This window comes from Erpetoichthys calabaricus, chromosome 3, assembly GCF_900747795.2.
Source record: "Erpetoichthys calabaricus chromosome 3, fErpCal1.3, whole genome shotgun sequence".
NCBI classification, from domain to species: Eukaryota; Metazoa; Chordata; class Cladistia; order Polypteriformes; family Polypteridae; genus Erpetoichthys; species Erpetoichthys calabaricus.
Window position 1 is genome coordinate 273,180,817 of NC_041396.2, and position 19,028 is coordinate 273,199,844.

The 19,028-nt window shown below is 40.3% G+C and overlaps 2 protein-coding genes across 2 annotated transcripts in view; both read right to left on the reverse strand.

Annotated features, from left to right (window-relative positions):
• Nucleotides 1-8,902: 8,902 nt before the first annotated feature.
• On the reverse strand, nt 8,903-11,510 carry LOC114648947 (zona pellucida sperm-binding protein 3-like). Its single transcript, XM_028798302.2, has 9 exons — nt 11,114-11,510; nt 10,541-10,659; nt 10,240-10,343; nt 9,961-10,135; nt 9,751-9,871; nt 9,575-9,666; nt 9,386-9,501; nt 9,185-9,313; nt 8,903-9,017 (listed from the first exon to the last, which is right to left on the reverse strand). The coding sequence occupies exons 1-9, from the start codon at nt 11,471-11,473 to the stop codon at nt 8,923-8,925; spliced, it is 1,311 nt and encodes a 436-aa protein (XP_028654135.1). The 5' UTR covers nt 11,474-11,510; the 3' UTR covers nt 8,903-8,922.
• A 4,707-nt stretch (nt 11,511-16,217) lies between these two features.
• The window catches only part of LOC114648946 (zona pellucida sperm-binding protein 3-like), an 86,334-nt gene continuing 83,523 nt past the window's right edge, over nt 16,218-19,028 (reverse strand). The window contains exons 2-9 of the mRNA XM_051925315.1: nt 17,875-17,993; nt 17,553-17,656; nt 17,274-17,448; nt 17,070-17,190; nt 16,894-16,985; nt 16,705-16,820; nt 16,504-16,632; nt 16,218-16,337 (exon numbers count right to left, since the gene is read on the reverse strand). Of these exons, the coding sequence (XP_051781275.1) occupies nt 16,237-16,337; nt 16,504-16,632; nt 16,705-16,820; nt 16,894-16,985; nt 17,070-17,190; nt 17,274-17,448; nt 17,553-17,656; nt 17,875-17,993 (957 nt within the window). The 3' untranslated portion in view covers nt 16,218-16,236. The remainder of the gene's footprint in view (nt 16,338-16,503; nt 16,633-16,704; nt 16,821-16,893; nt 16,986-17,069; nt 17,191-17,273; nt 17,449-17,552; nt 17,657-17,874; nt 17,994-19,028) is intronic.

Consider the following 19,028-nt stretch of genomic DNA (forward strand, 5'->3'; position numbering starts at 1 on the left):
GTTACAACTGTCATTGCTGTTATTTTTTCGCAGCTACAGACTGACAACGAAGAGAAGGGTTCGTCAGCAGCTTCTAGTGTCTGATGTAAAAAAAATATAAATATAACTAACGCCGACAGGCAGAATGCACTATACGATAGCAAGAGTTAAACAAAATAAGATGCCTCACCTCATGGATTCCCGGCTCTTTCAATTAGTATTTACTTTTTGCACTGTATCATTATAATCTCTCCTGTTATTAGTATTATAATTAACCCTGATCTTTTCTTGAGATCACATTTAATAGCCTTAAATGTTTTCTTTGGTCTGACTTAATTAAAACGGAGTAGACAGAAAATAAAGGTTTATCCCTGTACTTTGCCATGATATAGGTAAGCACATTTGAGAATGAGTTCGCTATGAAGAAAAGAAGCCGTCAGTGGCTCAATTAACTAAGGTGGTTGCTTTTCAAATTCTGAGTGTAGTGTTAGCCTGAGTTCGATCCGAACTGAAGACTCATCATAATTAATAATACCCTAAGTTCTTGTCAATAAGCCGCGGCTTATCTAAGGAAAAAAGTTGTGAAAATGAAAAAATAGAATATCGGCTTATACATAAGTCCGGCTTATACATCCATCGCGGGGGTTGCGTTCCAGAGCCACCCGCGAAATAAGAATATCCGCGAAGTAGAAACCATATGTTTATATGGTTATTTTTATATTGTCATGCTTGGGTCACAGATTTGCGCAGAAACACAGGAGGTTGTAGAGAGACAGGAACGTTATTCAAACACTGCAAACAAACATTTGTCTCTTTTTCAAAAGTTTAAACTGTGCTCCATGACAAGACAGAGATGACAGTTCCGTCTCACAATTAAAAGAATGCAAACATATCTTCCTCTTCAAAGGAGTGAAGCAAACAAATCAATATGTCTGTTTGGCTTTTAAGTATGCGAAGCACCGCGGCACAAAGCTGTTGAAGGCGGCAGCTCACACCCCCTCCGTCAGGAGCAGACAAAGAGAGAGAGAGGGAGAGTTTGTTTTTCAGTCAAAAATCAATACGTGCCCTTCGAGCTTTTAAGTATGCGAAGTACTGTGCAGCATGTCTTTTCAGGAATCAGCTTTACAAAAGATAGCAACGTGAAGATAATCTTTCAGCATTTTTAGACGAGCGTCCGTATCGTCTAGGTGTGCAAACAGCCCCCCTGCTCAATCCCCATACGTCAGGATCACAGATAGTCAGCGCAAGATTGACAGAAAAGTAAGCAATCTAGCTTCTCAGCCATCTGCCAATAGCGTCCCTTGTATGAAATCAACTGGGCAAACCAACTGAGGAAGCATGTACCAGAAATTAAAAGACCCATTGTCCGCAGAAATCCGCGATATATATTTAAATATGCTTACATATAAAATCACAATTTAAATGACCGCTACGCGCTCGTGTTGACTCGGCGACGCCCAGAGCAGAAAGAACGCGCTCCGGCCGCTCCAACCGCGCCATGCGGGGAGTGAGAGAGACGGCAATATCTCACACTCTCTCCCCCCTTAAAGAAATTAAATGGGCGCGAGTGAGACCACTGACCTCCCTCCCTTCTATTAGTTATAGGTTATAGTATGTTCGGCTTATCCATGAGTCCGGCTTATCTATGATACGATTTTATTTTAAAAATTCGTATGATTTTTGGTCTCCGGCTAATACATGAGTCCGGCTTATAGACAAGAACTTAGGGTAATTAAAAAAATAATCTCGAGTGAAACCTTTATAACCAATCTGAACTAAATAATTTTGAGAGATACTGTGGAAGGATCGCATAAGAGATCTGTTCGGGAATCATCCCCACTTAGAATCGCCATCAAAATCCAATGACTAATTGCGTAAGGCAGCTCACGCATTTACATTAATTCATCTTCTATTCATCGCCATTTGACGTCCATGAACCCCTCCATTGAATAAGGTGATAACAAACCCACTGTGGTAGATCAGGTTGAATTTGCTCTGCTGCACCAAACATTCAAAGGTGTCAATCCGGAGCACATCAGAGAGGCTGAGAGACACGGCGCAGATCAGTCACCGACACACAGACACACAGATACACACGAGATACTCCAAGGTGAGCAGTGCATGTATCAAGTGAGCATTGCACGTATCAAGGTCGGCATTAAAGATCCTCTTGAGTGCTGAGGCAACAACAAAAAGCAGCGGGATAAACACATGTGGACCTGCTGCTGAAAAAGCATTTGCTTTTAACAACAGCATCCCTCCCTCGTGAACACATCTTCAAGGTCCGGACAGGCGATCAGTAAAAAGTTGTCTTAGTCACAGCACAGTGCTATAATAAAACATTTCCTAAAACATATACAGTGCATCCAGAAAGTATTCACAGCGCATCACTTTTTCCACATTTTGTTATGTTACACCATATTCCAAAATGGATTAAATTCATTTTTTTCCTCAGAATTCTACACACAACACCCCATAATGACAATGTGAAAAAAGTTTACTTGAGGTTTTTGCAAATTTATTAAAAATAAAAAACTGAGAAAGCACACGTACATAAGTATTCACAGCCTTTGCTCAATACTTTGTCGATGCACCTTTGGCAGCAATTACAGCCTCAAGTCTTGTTGAATATGATGCCACAAGCTTGGCACACCTATCCTTGGCCAGTTTCGCCCATTCCTCTTTGCAGCACCTCTCAAGCTCCATCAGGTTGGATGGGAAGCGTCGGTGCACAGCCATTTTAAGATCTCTCCAGAGAAAATCAATCAGATTCAAGTCTGGGCTCTGGCTGGGCCACTCAAGGACATTCACAGAGTTGTCCTGAAGCCACTCCTTTGATATTTTGGCTGTGTGCTTAGGGTCGTTGTCCTGCTGAAAGATGAACCATCGGCCCAGTCTGAGGTCAAGAGCGCTCTGGAGCAGGTTTTCATCCAGGATGTCTCTGTACATTGCTGCAGTCATCTTTCCCTTCATCCTGACTAGTCTCCCAGTCCCTGCCGTTGAGAAACATCCCCATAGCATGATGCTGCCACCACCAAGCTTCACTGTAGGGATGGTATTGGCCTGGTGATGAGCGGTGCCTGGTTTCCTCCAAACGTGACGCATGACATTCACACCAAAGAGTTCAATCTTTGTCTCATCAGACCACAGAAGTTTCTTTCTCATGGTCTGAGAGTCGTTCAGGTACCTTTTGGCAAACTCCAGGCGGGCTGTCATGTGCCTTTTACTAAGGAGTGGCAGAGGCTTCCGTCTGGCCACTCTACCATACAGGCCTGATTGGTGGATTGCTGCAGAGATTGTTGTCCTTCTGGAAGGTTCTCCTCTCTCCACAGAGGACCTCTGGAGCTCTACAGAGTGACAATCGGGTTCTTGGTCACCTCCCTGTCTAAGGCCCTTCTCCCCTGATCGCTCAGTTTAGATGGCCGGCCAGCTCTAGGAAGAGTCCTGGTGGTTTCAAACTTCTTCCACTTACAGATGATGGAGGCCATTGTGCTCATTGGGACCTTCAAAGCAGCAGCAATTTTTCTGTAACCTTCCCCAGATTTGTGCCTCAAGACAATCCTGTCTTGGAGGTCTACAGACAATTCCTTTGACTTCATACTTGGTTTGTGCTCTGACATGAACTGTCAACTGTGGGATCTTATATAGACAGGTGTGTGCCTTTACAAATCCTGTCAAATCAACTGAATTTACCACAGGTGGACTCCAATTAAGCTGCAGAAACATCTCAAGGATGATCAGGGGAAACAAGATGCACCTGAGCTCAATTTTGAGCTTCATGGCAAAAGCTGTGAATACTTATGTATTTGTGCTTTCTCAGTTTTTTTATTTTTAATGAATTTGCAAAAATCTCAAGTAAACTTTTTTCACGTTGTCATTATGGGGTGTAGTGTGTAGAATTCTGAGGAAAAAAATGAATTTAATCCATTTGGAATAAGGCTGTAACATAACAAAATGTGGAAAAAGAGATGCGCTGTGAATACTTTCCGGATGCACTGTAGTTGTCCAGTCTGTATCATTCCTAAGCAATCTTCCAGTTATAGAGATGCAATCCCAGTTACTAACACATTTACCGTGTAGCTCTCCCCCCCACCCTCAACACTCAAAGTAAGAACACATTCCACCTTATTAATTTAATATTTAAACATTTATACCGCTAAACCCGCCATGAACAACTACAATAACAGTTGAAATCGTCACTCAAATATTTTTTTTTGTTATAGACATAAAACAAGATGCCCATTTCCATTTGATATATCTTTACTAGTATTCTCGCCTTGCTCGCTCTCGGTCCACGGTGGAATTTGCTGTTAAATGGAAAAAAAAAGAAAAACACTCTTTTGGGTCACAATTCACAATGGGTGGACGTGGGACCCGAACCCATGCAAGCCTTATTATGGAGCAGCAATGCTACCACTGCACCAGTACTCTTTTCATCAGGGTGGATGTATATAATGTATGTTTTTTATGTATGTATGTATGTAATGAAGACAAAAACAATTATATATAGATGTATACTATATGACATACGTTCAGTGTTGCATGAGGTGAAGAATGGATATTTATGAGAGTATTATAGTGAGAGATGTGTCGTCACCCGTATTACTAAAGCTCTTCTTTGCAGCATTATGCATTCTACAAGTTGGCATTTGTATGATGTATAATTTATAATTTTATTTTTTGCCACAAAGTATTATCGGGCACAATCATTTAACATGTATGGATCATCCACAAACATTTCAATGGGAATTCTATCAAGTTTTTGAACTCTGTTGATGCTGTATGTACTTCAAACGGGAGCTCGATGAATAATGATTCGAAGCACTAAGCAGACATGCACACTGGAATCGTCAAGCTTGGTTAGAAGCACTGAGCAGACATGCGTACTGAGATTGCATCATGACGGGGCTTTGAAGCCTCAGACATGCATAGTACTGAGATCAAGACGGGGCTCCAAAGCCTCAGACATGCGTAGTACTGAGATCATGATGGGTATCCGAAGCCTCAGTCATGCATAGTGCTGAGATTGCATCATGACGAGCTTCGAACGGGTCTTCGAAGCCTCAGACATGCGTAGTACTGAGATCATGACGGGGCTCGAAGCCTCAGACATGCGTAGTACTGAGATCATGACGGGGCTCCGAAGCCTCAGACATGTGTACTACTGAGATCATGACGGGGCTCCGAAGCCTCAGACATGCGTAGTACTGAGATCATGACGGGGTTCCGAAGCCTCAGATATGCGTAGTACTGAGATCATGATGGGTATCCGAAGCCTCAGTCATGCGTAGTGCTGAGATTGCGTCATGATGAGCTTCGAACGGGGCTTCGAAGCCTCAGACATGCGTAGTACTGAGATTGGATCATGATAGGGCTTCGAAGCCTCGAGCAGACATGGTCACTGGTTACTGAATCTTTGTGAAGCCTCAGCACACTCAAAGGCATTGACCTCTATATTTTGAGAGTCTATCTGACACTTAACTCTCTAGTTATATTTTGTAATTCGTATTGACATCACACACTTCAGTTAATATAGTTAAACTACAATTCAGGTAGTTGTTGAGAAGTAATTATTGTTCTTGTGGATTGCTGTGATTTCCTTTGTCTGATACATAGTGTCAAAGATATATTGTCATATATCAACTTTATATATATAAAAAGATTAGGTAAATCGTGCAACCTTTTTATGGAACGCTTAATTTTGTTCAAAATCGTAGGCCTACGTCATATAGTATACATCTATAAATATCATTTTTTTGTCTTCGGTAGGAGAATACAATGATACTCTCGTGTCAATTAAACCAATTTAACGTGTATATGTCAAACAACATATTTCCACATCCGCCGCAGTAAGAACAGTAGTAGTAGTTCAGTTGTGCGAAGCTCGTTAATTATCCTGATTAGGTGGCTCAATGGTATCGCAACTGTCTCTCAGTAAAATCACCAGGGGTTCGCGTTGTTGATCCTCCACTTGTGAAAGTTTTTTTTTTCAATTCCTCCATTTAACAATATTTTCAGCTTGGACGGATAGCGAGCGAATCGAGCTGTCGAGGGAAGGTTGGGCCGCCGTAGTCGGGCAGGGGGCACACGTCCCTAATTATATTATGTATCTAAAGAGTTTCACTGTAAAACGTAATAAGCTTCATATTTGTGTGTTTGGAGACCCTGGTGTCGTACTGAATTTGTATTGTAGAAAAACAAACTACTGTGCAGCATGCCTAAATGTGTCTTTTCGTTTCTGATCGCTATACGGCACTACCAACTTGAGACAATTCGCTATAAACGGTTTCAGCCAATCAGCGCCTTCTAAACATGCAGAATGACAGTGTGAACCTTTATTGTAGCAGTGCAGCATCTTCGTTTCAGTCAGTCATTGTCCTGTTAGACTATTTACTGTTAAGTGCTGCTTGAGGTACTGTTTTTAGTACAACAGGTAGCCTACGTAGCTCTTAAATTGGTATTGTAATGTACACACAAGTCTCCGAAAATATTTATTGAAATGCCTATACATTTACAGTGTCCGTTTCAGGAAGTCATAGTTTTTACTTGTTCTCGTTATTAGGAATTATAATTTCTCAGTGTCACATATTATTCATTACTACTCGCGAGTCCCGTATCATTGAAATTCTGTTTTATATTCTGTATAAGCAAACTTTTTAAAAGGAACATTAATTGAATTGACTACAGCAGACTTATCTTCTTAAAATGACTATTGATTTGATATTGACAATTAATCATAAGGTCAAAAACCAAGGAGGATATGAGTTTGCATGGACTGTGCCATTTCTTTTTCTTCGTGACATCACGTCACTAGAGAGTGCGTGACGTTAACAATGCATTCTGTCCTAAATGACAGCGCACAAGCTTTCTGATATTTCCTAAAGGCCAATGTGTCGGTTTGCTCATTAATATATTTTGACAGTGTATTTTAGTGAGAAGGATTATAAACATATTACCCATGTAGATATGTAACATTTGGTGAGAATAAATAAAAAGTCAGTTATGTTGCGTTGTTTATGATTCACAAAATTCATAGTTTATCTGAAATGTTCTACTTATACAGTCGATTTCACTTCTGCAGATGTACAGTGTCTGTATTCTCAATTGCATTCCCCCCCCCCCCCCCCCCCGAGTATGTGTGCCAGTGCAAATGAGGGGTGGCAGACGAGCTCACGTAATGGGTGACAAGGCACATCCTCACCCTGATGCCGAGGCTCTGGTCATGAATATTCCCATCTTGTGCTTCTTCTCATTCTTGCCAGTTTACTATTATTGGACACATATGTAGAGGAAATGTGTCTTATTTTATGTCGGTCTATGAAAGGAAGGACGGTAAAGCCTTGAATGAAACCGAGTGTTGATGCTTTGGGTAACAAGACAGGTAAGGAGCAGGGAACGTTAAATGTGACTGACTGCGGGGGATTGTGGAACTGGAAGATGGTTTAAGAATACATAAACGACAAAAGCTTACTCTTTCAATAATTCTATTTACATCAATATTTACTCTTGTTTTGCAGCCCCCCCCACCTTTGATAAGATGCATTCAGAAGGAAAGTATGTTGCTGACAAAGTCAGGTGCTTTTTCGAAGGTTTGGCTCCAGATGTGCTTATCCAGCTGCTCCTTCTTGTCAATACTTGAGTGATCTTTATGTTCACCTCTGTATGAATTCGCAAAGTTTCTTTACAACTTTCTCATTAACGCAGAAATCCCGAGGCTTTCCTAAAATTGGAGACACGGTTGATGGTGCGGATTCTGTTTTAAAGACATGTGATTAGTTATGCAGCATACGCTTTTACTCGCATTGCTTTTTGGAAATCAATAATAAAATTAGCTACAGATCTGGAGAAAAGCCAAGCAAAATGACACCTTTTATTGGCTAACTAAAAAGGTTACAATATGCAATCTTTGGACGCAACTCTAGCCCCTTCTGCAGGCAAGATGTAATACAGAAACTGGAGTTCCCTATGTTTATATATACACACACACACACACACACACACACACACACACTGTAGGACATAAGTTTTAGGACACCATACAAGTAAACTTCAGACCATGTGCCAGAACTTTGACTAGAATTCAATGTATATAAATTAAATGATTCAAGTAATTGGTTGTTACTTTACTGATGCAAACTGTAAAAAGGAGTTTAATCCTGATATTGTCTAATCTTGATTGATATTTTACAGTGTATGGACTTCAGTTGATGGTTATGTAAAGGTATATTAACTTTATTAAAGTAGTAGTGTTAATTACATTTGAATGTGAATATACCTAAATTTAGATTGGCATTGTTCATTTCCCTTTTAAAAAACTACTACTTTAAAACACATTACAACTAAAGTTATTCAAGAGCTGGGAGGATAGGCCAAATCTAAATCTTGCTTCCTCCTGCATAACTGCCAGTAGCTGCAGAGAATTTAAACACCCACTTATCAGCCTCCTTCCAGTTTTGTTCCCAAAAAGGATTCCATCCATCTTAGAAACCCTGTTAAAATGTTTAAACACATTCCAAATAGAGAAAGAAAAAATTCAGTAAAAAATTCTGGCAACCACAGCTGCTAGTACTTTAAAAAATTAAAGTGTGGAATTATCTCCAACACCAACAAGGAGGGAGGGGTATAGAGAACCCATGCATTTACCTCCCAAGTCTTAAGCTATAAGCACGGTGTTGTGTAAGCATAATCCTACTTGTACAGTTTGCTTTTCGTGTGTGGAAACAAGCAGTGACAAATTGCATTCAACCTACCTTTCCTCTTCAACCTACCTTTCCTCTTTAATTCAGAAAATTCAACATTGCCTTTCAGATACCAATCATTTTGGACTATAAACTAAACAGCATTCTTGCTGTACATAATGCAAGGTTCAAGTGAACATTAACCCAAGAGCTCTTCCACAGGAAATAAATCCACTGAATGCCAGAAATATTTCAACCCATTTAATTAGAAATGTTTGCGGTACAAAAAGAAACCAAGGAAAGTAGAACAAGCAAGTGCTAATACACCCACCACTGAACCAAGCATCAAAACAAAGGAACCTGCAAGAGAAGGAAAAAAAAAAAAAAAAAGCAGTTAGTATACAGTGTTAGGTGCCAAGTACCAATAGTAGCCTTGGTTGTACACTGCTTAATGACCTTAAAATCCAGTGCACCTCTGCAACACAAAAGTTATGTCATTAATGCCAGTTACTCCTTTTGTCATTCACCTGTGAATAGCTCAGATGGTTGTGCTTCTTTAGCTGCAAGATGTTCAGACAGCACAGGCCTAGGTTTCCCTTTCAGAAACAGGGGGCCCACAATGAGGGTCTTCTCCCATTCAGCAGGGATGGTTAGGGCTACAGGTGGAGATAGCATTTAGTTTCCCCCAAATACACAATGGACCTTCTCCAGAGGCAAATTCCACCTACCGCTCCTTCTTGGTCTTTGTTTGCGCTTCTCTGCTTTCTTCCTTCCAGGTAGGCTAGCAACACAGTTGGTATCACAGCAGCTACATACCAAGTCACTGCCATCTACAGAGGTCCACCTTAAGGAAAGCAGGTCTGTCAGAACCCACAATGCCACTATGGCTCTAGACTAATCCTACAGGATAAGCTTACATGCTCAGTCCAGGGATGTAAGAGCAGGCCTTGTTCAAGGAGTCAATACCCTGAGAAGCCAGGGTCACCGTCAGATTACAGGTAATGAAAATCTGTAAGCACACAAAACCTCTCATTTTTTGCCCCTTCAACAGATGCCACTTGATCATGGTCACCTCTGCAATATTTAGACTTACCGAGCTCGTAGGCACATCAAAGAACCTGAAGGCATCAAGTTCAAATTGAAGGGTAGATGAAGCAACCCTGGGAGTTATGAACTGGGAACTGGAGTTGGTCAGTTGGCCATCAATAAAGCACCTGCAAACAGATTTACAAGAGGATCATGTGCTTCAATGGGGTGAGGTGGGCGGGTCCATAAAGTGCAGGTTTAGGTTTAGAATCCTTACCCATGGTTGCCAATGAATGTGTATGTTGGGGCAGAACCATCTGAAGCAGGAGAAGCTATGCAGTTGTCCACAAAGATACGCAGAGGCACATGGTTAGTGTTGTCTACCGATGCCTGAAGGTTAATGAGGTCACCTAGGTAGAATGTGTTGGTGGAACTTGGACCACTCCAGTCACCTGTGGATATAGCAATACCTTAGTGCAGTCTGTCAAGGTAGTCCTTGTGTTCCATTTATGTAGGGCTAACGCACAAGCTAGAAAGTTTCATGCAACAGCCTTACTGTTCATTATATCCAGAGAGAATCCCAGAATATCTTCAGCAGATATGGTAGAGGTATAGGGGACCCAAGTAGGATTCAAAGCATTACTGCTGACATTGTGATTCCTAGCAGGGAGGCAAGCAGAAAGCAGGTCCGCTTTAACCAAGTGGTCATAAAACAGCTCTTGGGCAAGATTCAGCTCTAGTATAAATGCCTGAAATGCAGACACCTTAAGTGTCTTAAATAACCTGGTAAGGTTCCATTCCACAATATTCCTTTGAATTGGGACCTGCTTGCGGGAATCTTAGCACAAACATCTCACCTGGGATAATGGCATTCAATCTGCACTACAGCTGGGTTGGTTCGCATAATGGGAATACCAGGAATTGAGGAAGGGTTGTACTCAAGGGTGAAGTTGTACACTATTTCATCAGAAAGCATCTATTAAAAAAAAAAACCAAAAAAAAACCCTTAAATCAGGTCTTTAATCTTGGGCCTGTGGGGATTTTGACTAGTAGCAAACCAAGTTTACTTGTTCTAGCAATACAGAAGACAATCTTGCAATTTAATGTGAACAGCTCTGTTAATGTAGCCCAGTACATCCCAAGAGAGCTTTCATTATATATAGACCAGGTCATTTAAAGTTTAGAAGGGGAACCACACACTGCTCAATTAAATTTTATCATATGCCACTGGGCCCACTCCCCGATAGATTCATCCCCAAGAAAGGGATTAGTCAGGAATGATTTCCAGGCAATAATCTTAGTATACATATACAAAAATACATGTAGTTTATTTAATATATAAAACTGCAAAATTAAATCCAAACAGCAGTTGTAGATTATTCATATCACATAGATAAGGAATATACTCCATGATTAGTCCAAACGCTCACCGTAACGTTACTGTTGCATCCCTGCAGCGGTGCTTCGATCACGAAGGTAGGAGGCGCGGACACTTGGCTGGTCACGCCACACCCTCCTAATGTCAAGTCGGACGGCTGAATAGGATGCCGAATACCAAACAAATCAGAACTGATGTTCACGATTACCTCCGTCTCTGTACATTGCGCCGACACCGATTGGGGAGACCCCGCTCTTTGCTGCGTCCAGCCCTCACTCTGTATAACTACAGCCTTATGTGCTTTCGAAGGATGCCGAAACCTCTTGGAACCAAAAGCAGCAGACACATCATAGAAATACAAGCTAAGGAGCCCAACAGCAAGTAGTACCGTTCGTACAACCTTACACTCCATAATTAAACTCCCCGAAACATCGAATTGCTATGAAATCAACAGCGAACCCCAGTCGTTTTATACCGTCGGTGCCGCGGCTGCGCGCCTCAGAAGCACGTGTGCGCGCACCTGTCGGAAAAAGCGCTGATGAGCGGGAAACTGGCGAAGGAGTCAGGCGAGTGGAAGTTAACTGGAAGAGTTAAGTCCTTTAATTTTTGTGCGTTCCTCACAAATTCTTCTTCCTATAGGTTTATTATTAAGTAATTGTGCTGTTTGCTTTCTATTAATACAATGGATCTCAATTCTCTTTCAAGAACTAAACGACTTATAAAACGACATCTTGAGATGGTGTGCGTTACTAACGTTAGAGGTTTAAAAAGTAAAGGCGTTGATTTGTAGAAACCTTCAAATTTCCAGTGTGGACCAATATCTAAACTGCATAGATGGTAATGAAAAACAAGTAAACATACAAATGAATGAATGAATTAAAGATTTTAATTTTCTTCTTTTTCTAACCTTTTCACAAGCCTATACAGTACAACATCCCTTCTTTTATAATAAAAGTAACAACTAATTACTAAAGACACAATTTTGAACTTGGGCATTTCTGATTGCCTGCCTGGTCGCCCAACCTGATTCCATCTGAATACAAAGTAGACGAGATTTTTTTGATTTACCAGACTCCGTCTTTTTATTCATCTCAGTTCTCATACAGCTACTGTAAGTAGAATATTATAGAAGAACGGAGTGACGTCCCAAAGGTAAATATTACGATCCTCGTGAACTTTATAGCACAGCCGAAGGTGAATGGCACACTTTCAGTTCAAAGCACTTATGGACGTTCTTCATATTCAGCTTCAATGAGCTTTCCCACCGCTTTTTGTATGTAATGTGTTGTTGTGTATTAAAATTAATGTCATTATCTGATTTCTGTCATATTTGTATCATGAATGTTAAGGGTTTAGTTTTTATTAAGTTGTCTCATTATATTTCTGAGCTATCAGATATATTATATAGACTTAGAGAATCAAATGTTACTCTAAGAATAGGTTTTTATATTTATTATTTGGAAAAAATGTTACACTGAAAATAAAATAGACTTGAATAATCAGAATGTTTCCTTATTTTTCTTTCTTGACAGTATTCATTTTTAAATGATTAAGGTTATCAGTCTTTTATTGAGTAAAGACAAACGATTGTCAGCATCTCATTTCCAAATGTGCTAAGTACTACCCAGATTCTTCACAATTAATATTATTACAGATACATGTATTTCTCAAATGATTTGGCAGGTTTCAGTTGTTAAATGAAATTATGTTTGTTTCAAGAAGTGCTTTCTTGTTTTCATTAATGGCCAATAGAAGAAATATACTGATAATACTGGCATCTATTTATTATGGCACGATACACATGCAGAGCAGGTTAGTGATAACAAAAGTACAGTACTAAAATTCGAAAGTCTCAAAAAAATGATAGTAAATATCACATTAGTGCTAACAAACGGAAATTATTACTTCATGAATTAAGGGAACAGCGAAAAGAGATCGAATATATTGTTTGGATTTAAACTTTAAGTTGGAGACTTGTAGATCATCTAATTCGTGTTACCATCAGGGAAAAGTAGTGTTTTTTCCCAATGATGAGGAGTATCCGCGAGAATTAAAAGATTTCTTGTTTAGTGAAAGTGAAATTGACATATGCAAGCGTCAGAGATATGAAATGGCTGACGCATAGCACAGGCCGGTGGGGTTGGCGAGTACAGCTAGCAGGGGGCAAAGCCTCCTAATATATATATATATATATATATATATATATATATATATATATATATATACTGTATATGGGTTTTTATTTATTTTGTTTTTGAGAATTGCAGGTTTATAAGTCAGTGTTGGCTTTGTCTGTGTTCACTTGATGTTCTGCAGTAGACAGACCTTAAGTACAGTTCAGGAAAAGAATGTGTATGACGATCCTCTGAATGGTCTTCATTTTGCTGATAACAGTCTCTATTATAACAGGTGATTAAACAAATAATCACCTTTAGTCAAGTGTAATTTTTAATTGGACTCACATCTAAGCATAATTTCCCTATACCATAATATATAACCTGCTGGTAAGCTTTGTTTGCTAAGCAATTTAAGGAGCATGTTATTATTCCCAATAAATCTTGAAAAAAAATGATGCATAAAAACTTTTAATACTTAAAGAGTATGTCAAAACATAGGTCACTATATCCGTACTGATAAATAACAGTAAATGTAGTGCATGTCGTTTTCACTTTTACATGGATACCCACTTGAAAATGCTAGGTGATGGTTTTTGGGAATTTTTCAATTCTTTTATTCCCAATGATTTGTAGATAATCTTTCTACAGCTTGATTCAACCTATGAGAACCTCTTCCATCTGTGGAGAAAACTCCTGAACCAACATTCACAAGGGCTGTGTGTGTCTTTGAATAGGAAACTGGGTGGTGAGAGGTTAGGGGAGGGAGATTGAGGTGTGTGGTTCTTGTGTGACATTGCAAAGGGCAAAACATGATCCAGATCTATTGTCTGGAATCCTGAAGTGGGTTTTTAATTCACTAATGACAGGAAAAAGCCACACCTTTGATGCTCACTCTCTCTCTCTTCTTTCAACTCTTTGCACATTTTAATCAACAAGGTACATTTACCGAAGAGGGTCTAGCTTCCTAATTAGTGGGAGTTCTTTTACTTTCTATTATCTATATTATAGCCTGTATATTGTGGTTATATTTTTCACTGAAAACTTTGATAATGTCCAAAAGAGTTCATCGATTGCTTTTATTTATGCATGGGGTCAATAGATAGTGCACTTGTTAGCATTTAAAGTCTGTCAATTGGAAGTTTACAATTGACAGCTGGTATTCAGTAATTATCTTTTTTTTGTACTAGGGGGCTTTGCTCGCCAACCCTGCATTGTACCCTAACCACTTTGTGTCTCTGCCACTTGTGTATGTGATTTCACTTTCACCAAACAAATCTATTAATTCTCATGGCTATGCCTCTTCAGTGGGAAGAAACACTTTTCCCTGATGGCAACATGAATTAGATGATCTACAAGTCTCCAATTTAAAGTTTAAATCCAAAACATATTCAATCTCTTTTTGCTGTTCCATTAGTTCGAGTAATAATTTCCATTTGTTAGCACTAATGCAATCTTTTGAGACTGTCAAATTTTAGTACTTTCATGATCTCTAACCTGCTCTGTATGTGTATCAGGCCATTGTTTTTGAATTATTCACAATGTTCTACTTTGTCATCTACTATTCGTCTTATTTCCAGCCCCAGGTGGGGCTAGACCTCTTGGTACAAAGTCTACTCTGTGGGATGTGAAAGTATCTTTTATTACAACCTATATATATATATATATATATACACACACACACACACACACACACACACACACACACACACACAGTACTGGTAAAAATATTACAAAGTCTTGTATTCAGTCTAAGCACATTGTCCAGAAGTGATCTTCAGGTTTGTCAATAAACAGCCTATTTAATTTTACAATTGTATGTAGTTGGGGAGAGAAGAGAACACATTAACATTGTAGTTCTACCCAAAGAACAAGCCCTACACTTGTTCAAGTGATCCAGACAGAATCATGAGGCACAGAATGGATTTATCTTTGTTTTTGCTGGTCTTCACTTTCAGAAGAAAGCAACTGAAAAAAAAATTACAGCAAGATGCTCCATTCTGCTGAAACATGGAGAGTTGGGTTCCCCACAATAGAGGGGAAGGCATTTCCCCCCACCTGGTACTGTAGTTGGAAGATCAGTGAATAAGTTTACATCAAGGTGTATTTTCCTTTTCAATATCTAGTCAGATACACTGTATTGATTTTGAACAACCTCTTACTGTCTGGAAGGCTTTTACTCTGGTCAATGCATTAAATTTGCACATCCTAAAGATGTGGTTTGTGGTCTACCGTTCATCAGATGTGTCAGGGAGGACTATTGTTACATATGCCTTTGTATTCCTATTGGTTTAGGTGTTGCTTGTCCCACCTACCCATCAATAGTGTAGTTAATATGTTGTGCGATTGTAATGTTAAATTTGAACGGGAATATGAATATACCCACATTTAGATTTGCAATCCCCCCCCCCCCCCCCCCCCAATTTAAAAACCACTAACTTTAGTTGTAATGTGTTAAGTAATCATTCAAGATCAGGGAGGATATGCAAGAGGAAGAAAATTCAGATTTGGCCTAACCTTGGGCCAGTAGCTACAGAGAAATAAGCATTAAAAGCACCTCCATTCAGGTTTTGTTCCCAAAAAGGATTCCATCCATCTTAGAAACCCTGTTAAAATATGTTTAACACATTCCAATAGAAGAAAAAAAAAAAAGTTACTGTAGACCAAAAGTCATTTTACAGTAAAAAATTAACCACAGCTGCTAGTACTTTAATTTTATTTTTGAAGTGTGGGATTGTCTCCGACCCCAACAAGGAGGGAGGGGTATAGAGAAGCCATGCATTTACCTCCCAAGTCTTAAGCTATAAACATGTTGAAAAGCAAACTGTACAAGTAGGATTATGCTTACACTTGTGTGGAAACAAGCTGTGACAAATTGCCTTTCAGATACCAATGTTGAAATTTTCTGAATTAAAGAGGAAAGGTAAGTTGAATGCAATCATTTTAGTGCCTAACTGAACAGCATGCTTGCTGTACATAATGCAAGGTTCAAGTGAACATTAACCCAAGAGCTCTTCCACAGGAAATAAATCCATTGAATGCCAGAAATATTTCAACCCATTTAATTAGAAATGTGTTTGCGGTACAAAAAGAAACCAAGGAAAGTAGAACAAGCAAGTGCCAATACACCCACCACTGAACCAAGCACCAAAACAAAGGAACCTGCAAGAGACAAAAAGGACAACAGTTGTTAGTGTACAGTTTTAAGTGTTAAGTACCAATAGTAGCCTTGGTTGTACACTGCTTAATGACCTTGCAATCAAGTGCACCTCTGCAACACAAAAAGTGATCAATGGCATTAATGCCAGCTACTCCTTTTGTCATTCACCTGTGAATAGCTCAGATGGTTGTGCTTCTTTAGCTGCAAGATGTTCAGACAGCACAGGCCTAGGTTTCCCTTTCAGAAACAGGGGGCCCACAATGAGGGTCTTCTCCCATTCAGCAGGGATGGTTAGGGCTACAGATGGAGATAGCATTTAGTTTCCCCCAAATACACAATGGACCTTCTCCAGAGGCCAGTTCCACCTACCGCTCCTTCTTGGTCTTGGTTTACGCTTCCCTGCTTTCTTCCTTCCAGGGAGGCTAGCAACACAGTTGGTATCACAGCAGCTACATACCAAGTCACTGCCATCTACAGAGGTCCACCTTAAGGAAAGCAGGTCTGTCAGAACCCACAATGCCACTATGGCTCTAGACTAATCCTACAGGATAAGCTTACATGCTCAGTCCAGGGATGTAAGAGCAGGCCTTGTTCAAGGAGTCAATACCCTGAGAAGCCAGGGTCACTGTCAGATTACAGGTAATGAAAATCTGTAAGCACACAAAACCACTCATTTTTTGTCCCTTCAACAGATGCCACTTGATCATTGTTCCCTCTGCAACATTGAGACTTACCGAGCTTGTAGGCACATCAAAGAACCTGAAGGCATCAAGTTCAAATTGAAGGGTAGATGAAGCAACCCTGGGAGTTATGAACTGGGAACTGGAGTTGGTCAGTTGGGCATCAGTAAAGCACCTGCAAACAGATTTACAAGAGGATCACATGCTTCAATGGGGGGAGGTGGGCTGGTCCATAAAGTGCAGGTTTAGAATCCTTACCCATGGTTGCCAATGAACATGTATGTTGGGGCAGAACCATCTGAAGCAGGAGAAGCTATGCAGTTGTCCACAAAGATACGCAGAGGCACATGGTTAGTGTTGTCTACTGATGCCTGAAGGTTAATGAGGTCACCTAGGTAGAAGGTGTTGGTGGAACTTGGACCACTCCAGTCACCTGTGGAGATAGCAATACCTTAGCCCTACATAAATGGAACACAAGGACTACCTTGACAGACTGCACTAAAACACAAGCTAGAAAATTTCATGCAACAGCCTTACTGTTCATTATATCCAGAGAGAATCCCAGAATATCTTCAGCAGATATGGTAGAGGTATAGGGGACCCAAGTAGGATTCAAAGCATTACTGCTGACATTGTGATTCCTAGGATGGAGGCAAGCAGGTCTGCTTTAACCAAGTGGTCATAAAATGGCTGTTAGGCATTTGTACTAGAGCTGAATAATATTGCCTGAAATGCAGACACCTTAAGTGCTTTAAATAACTTGGTAAGGTTCCATTCCACAACACTCCCTCCCCCCCCCCCCCCCAAAAAAAAAAAAAAAAAAAATTGCGGCAAGCAGGTCCCAATTCAAACATCTCACCTAGGATAATGGCATTCAATCTGCACTACAGCTGGGTTGGTTCGCATAATGGGAATACCAGGAATTGAGGAAGGGTTGTACTCAAGGGTGAAGTTGTACACTATTTCATCAGTAAACATCTAGAGGGGAAAAAAAAAAGATTCTTAAAAAAACCATTTAATCTTGGTTTGCTACTGGTCAAAACCCCCAGGTTTACTTGTTCCAATATAGAAGACATCTTTAAAATTTAGTGGGAACAGTTCTGTTAATGTAGCCCAGGGGGAACCACACACTGCTCAAGTAAAACTCATAGGCCACTGAGCCCACTCCCTGATGGATTCATCCCCAAGAAAGGGATTATTCAGGAATGACTTCCAGGCAATAATCTTAAATTACATATTTTTGGATTTAATTTTGTATATGTATGCTAAGTTTATATAATATATACAACTGCAAACAGCAGTTGCAGAGGATTCATATCATAGAAAATACGGAATATACCCCCCCATTATTACTTTAAATTCTCACCGTAACGTTACTGTCACATCCCTGCAGCGGTGCTTCGATCACGAAGGTAGGAGGCGCGGACACTTGGCTGGTCACGCCACACCCTCCTAATGTCAAGTCGGACGGCTGAATAGGATGCCGAATACCAAACAGATCAGAACTGATGCTCACGATTACCTCCGTCTCTGTACATTGAGCCGACACCGATTGGGGAGACCCCGCTCTTTGCTGCGCCCAGCCCTCACTCTGTATAACTACAGCCTTATGTGCTTTCGAAGGATGCCGAAACCTCTTGAAACCGAAAGCAACAGAAACATCATAGAAATACAAGTTAAGGAGCCCAACAGCAAGTAGCACCGTTCGTACAACCTTACACCCCATAATTAAACTCCCCCAAAACATAGAAATGCTATGAAATTACTAGCGAACCCCAGTCATTTTATACCGTCGGTGCCGCGGCTGCGCGCCTCAGAAGCACGTGTGCGCGCACCTGTCGGAAAGAGCGCTGATGAGCGGGAAACTGGCGAAGGAGTCAGGCGAGTGGAAGTTGACTGGAAGAGAGGAGTCCTTTAATTTTTGGGCGTTCCTCACAAATTCTTCTTCCTATAGGTTTATTATTAAGTAATTGTGCTGTTTGCTTTCTAGTAATACAATGGATCTCAATTCTC

Coding starts and splice junctions, on each gene's coding strand:
- LOC114648947 (XM_028798302.2), bottom strand. CDS start 11,473: ATGGAGTGTAAGGTTGTACGAACGGTACTACTTGCTGTTGGGCTCCTT. Junction 10,660..11,113: donor GATGCAACAGTAACGTTACG/GTGAGCGTTTGG, acceptor TTTTTTTAATAG/ATGCTTTCTGATGAAATAGT. Junction 9,018..9,184: donor ACCATCTGAGCTATTCACAG/GTGAATGACAAA, acceptor CTTCTCTTGCAG/GTTCCTTTGTTTTGATGCTT.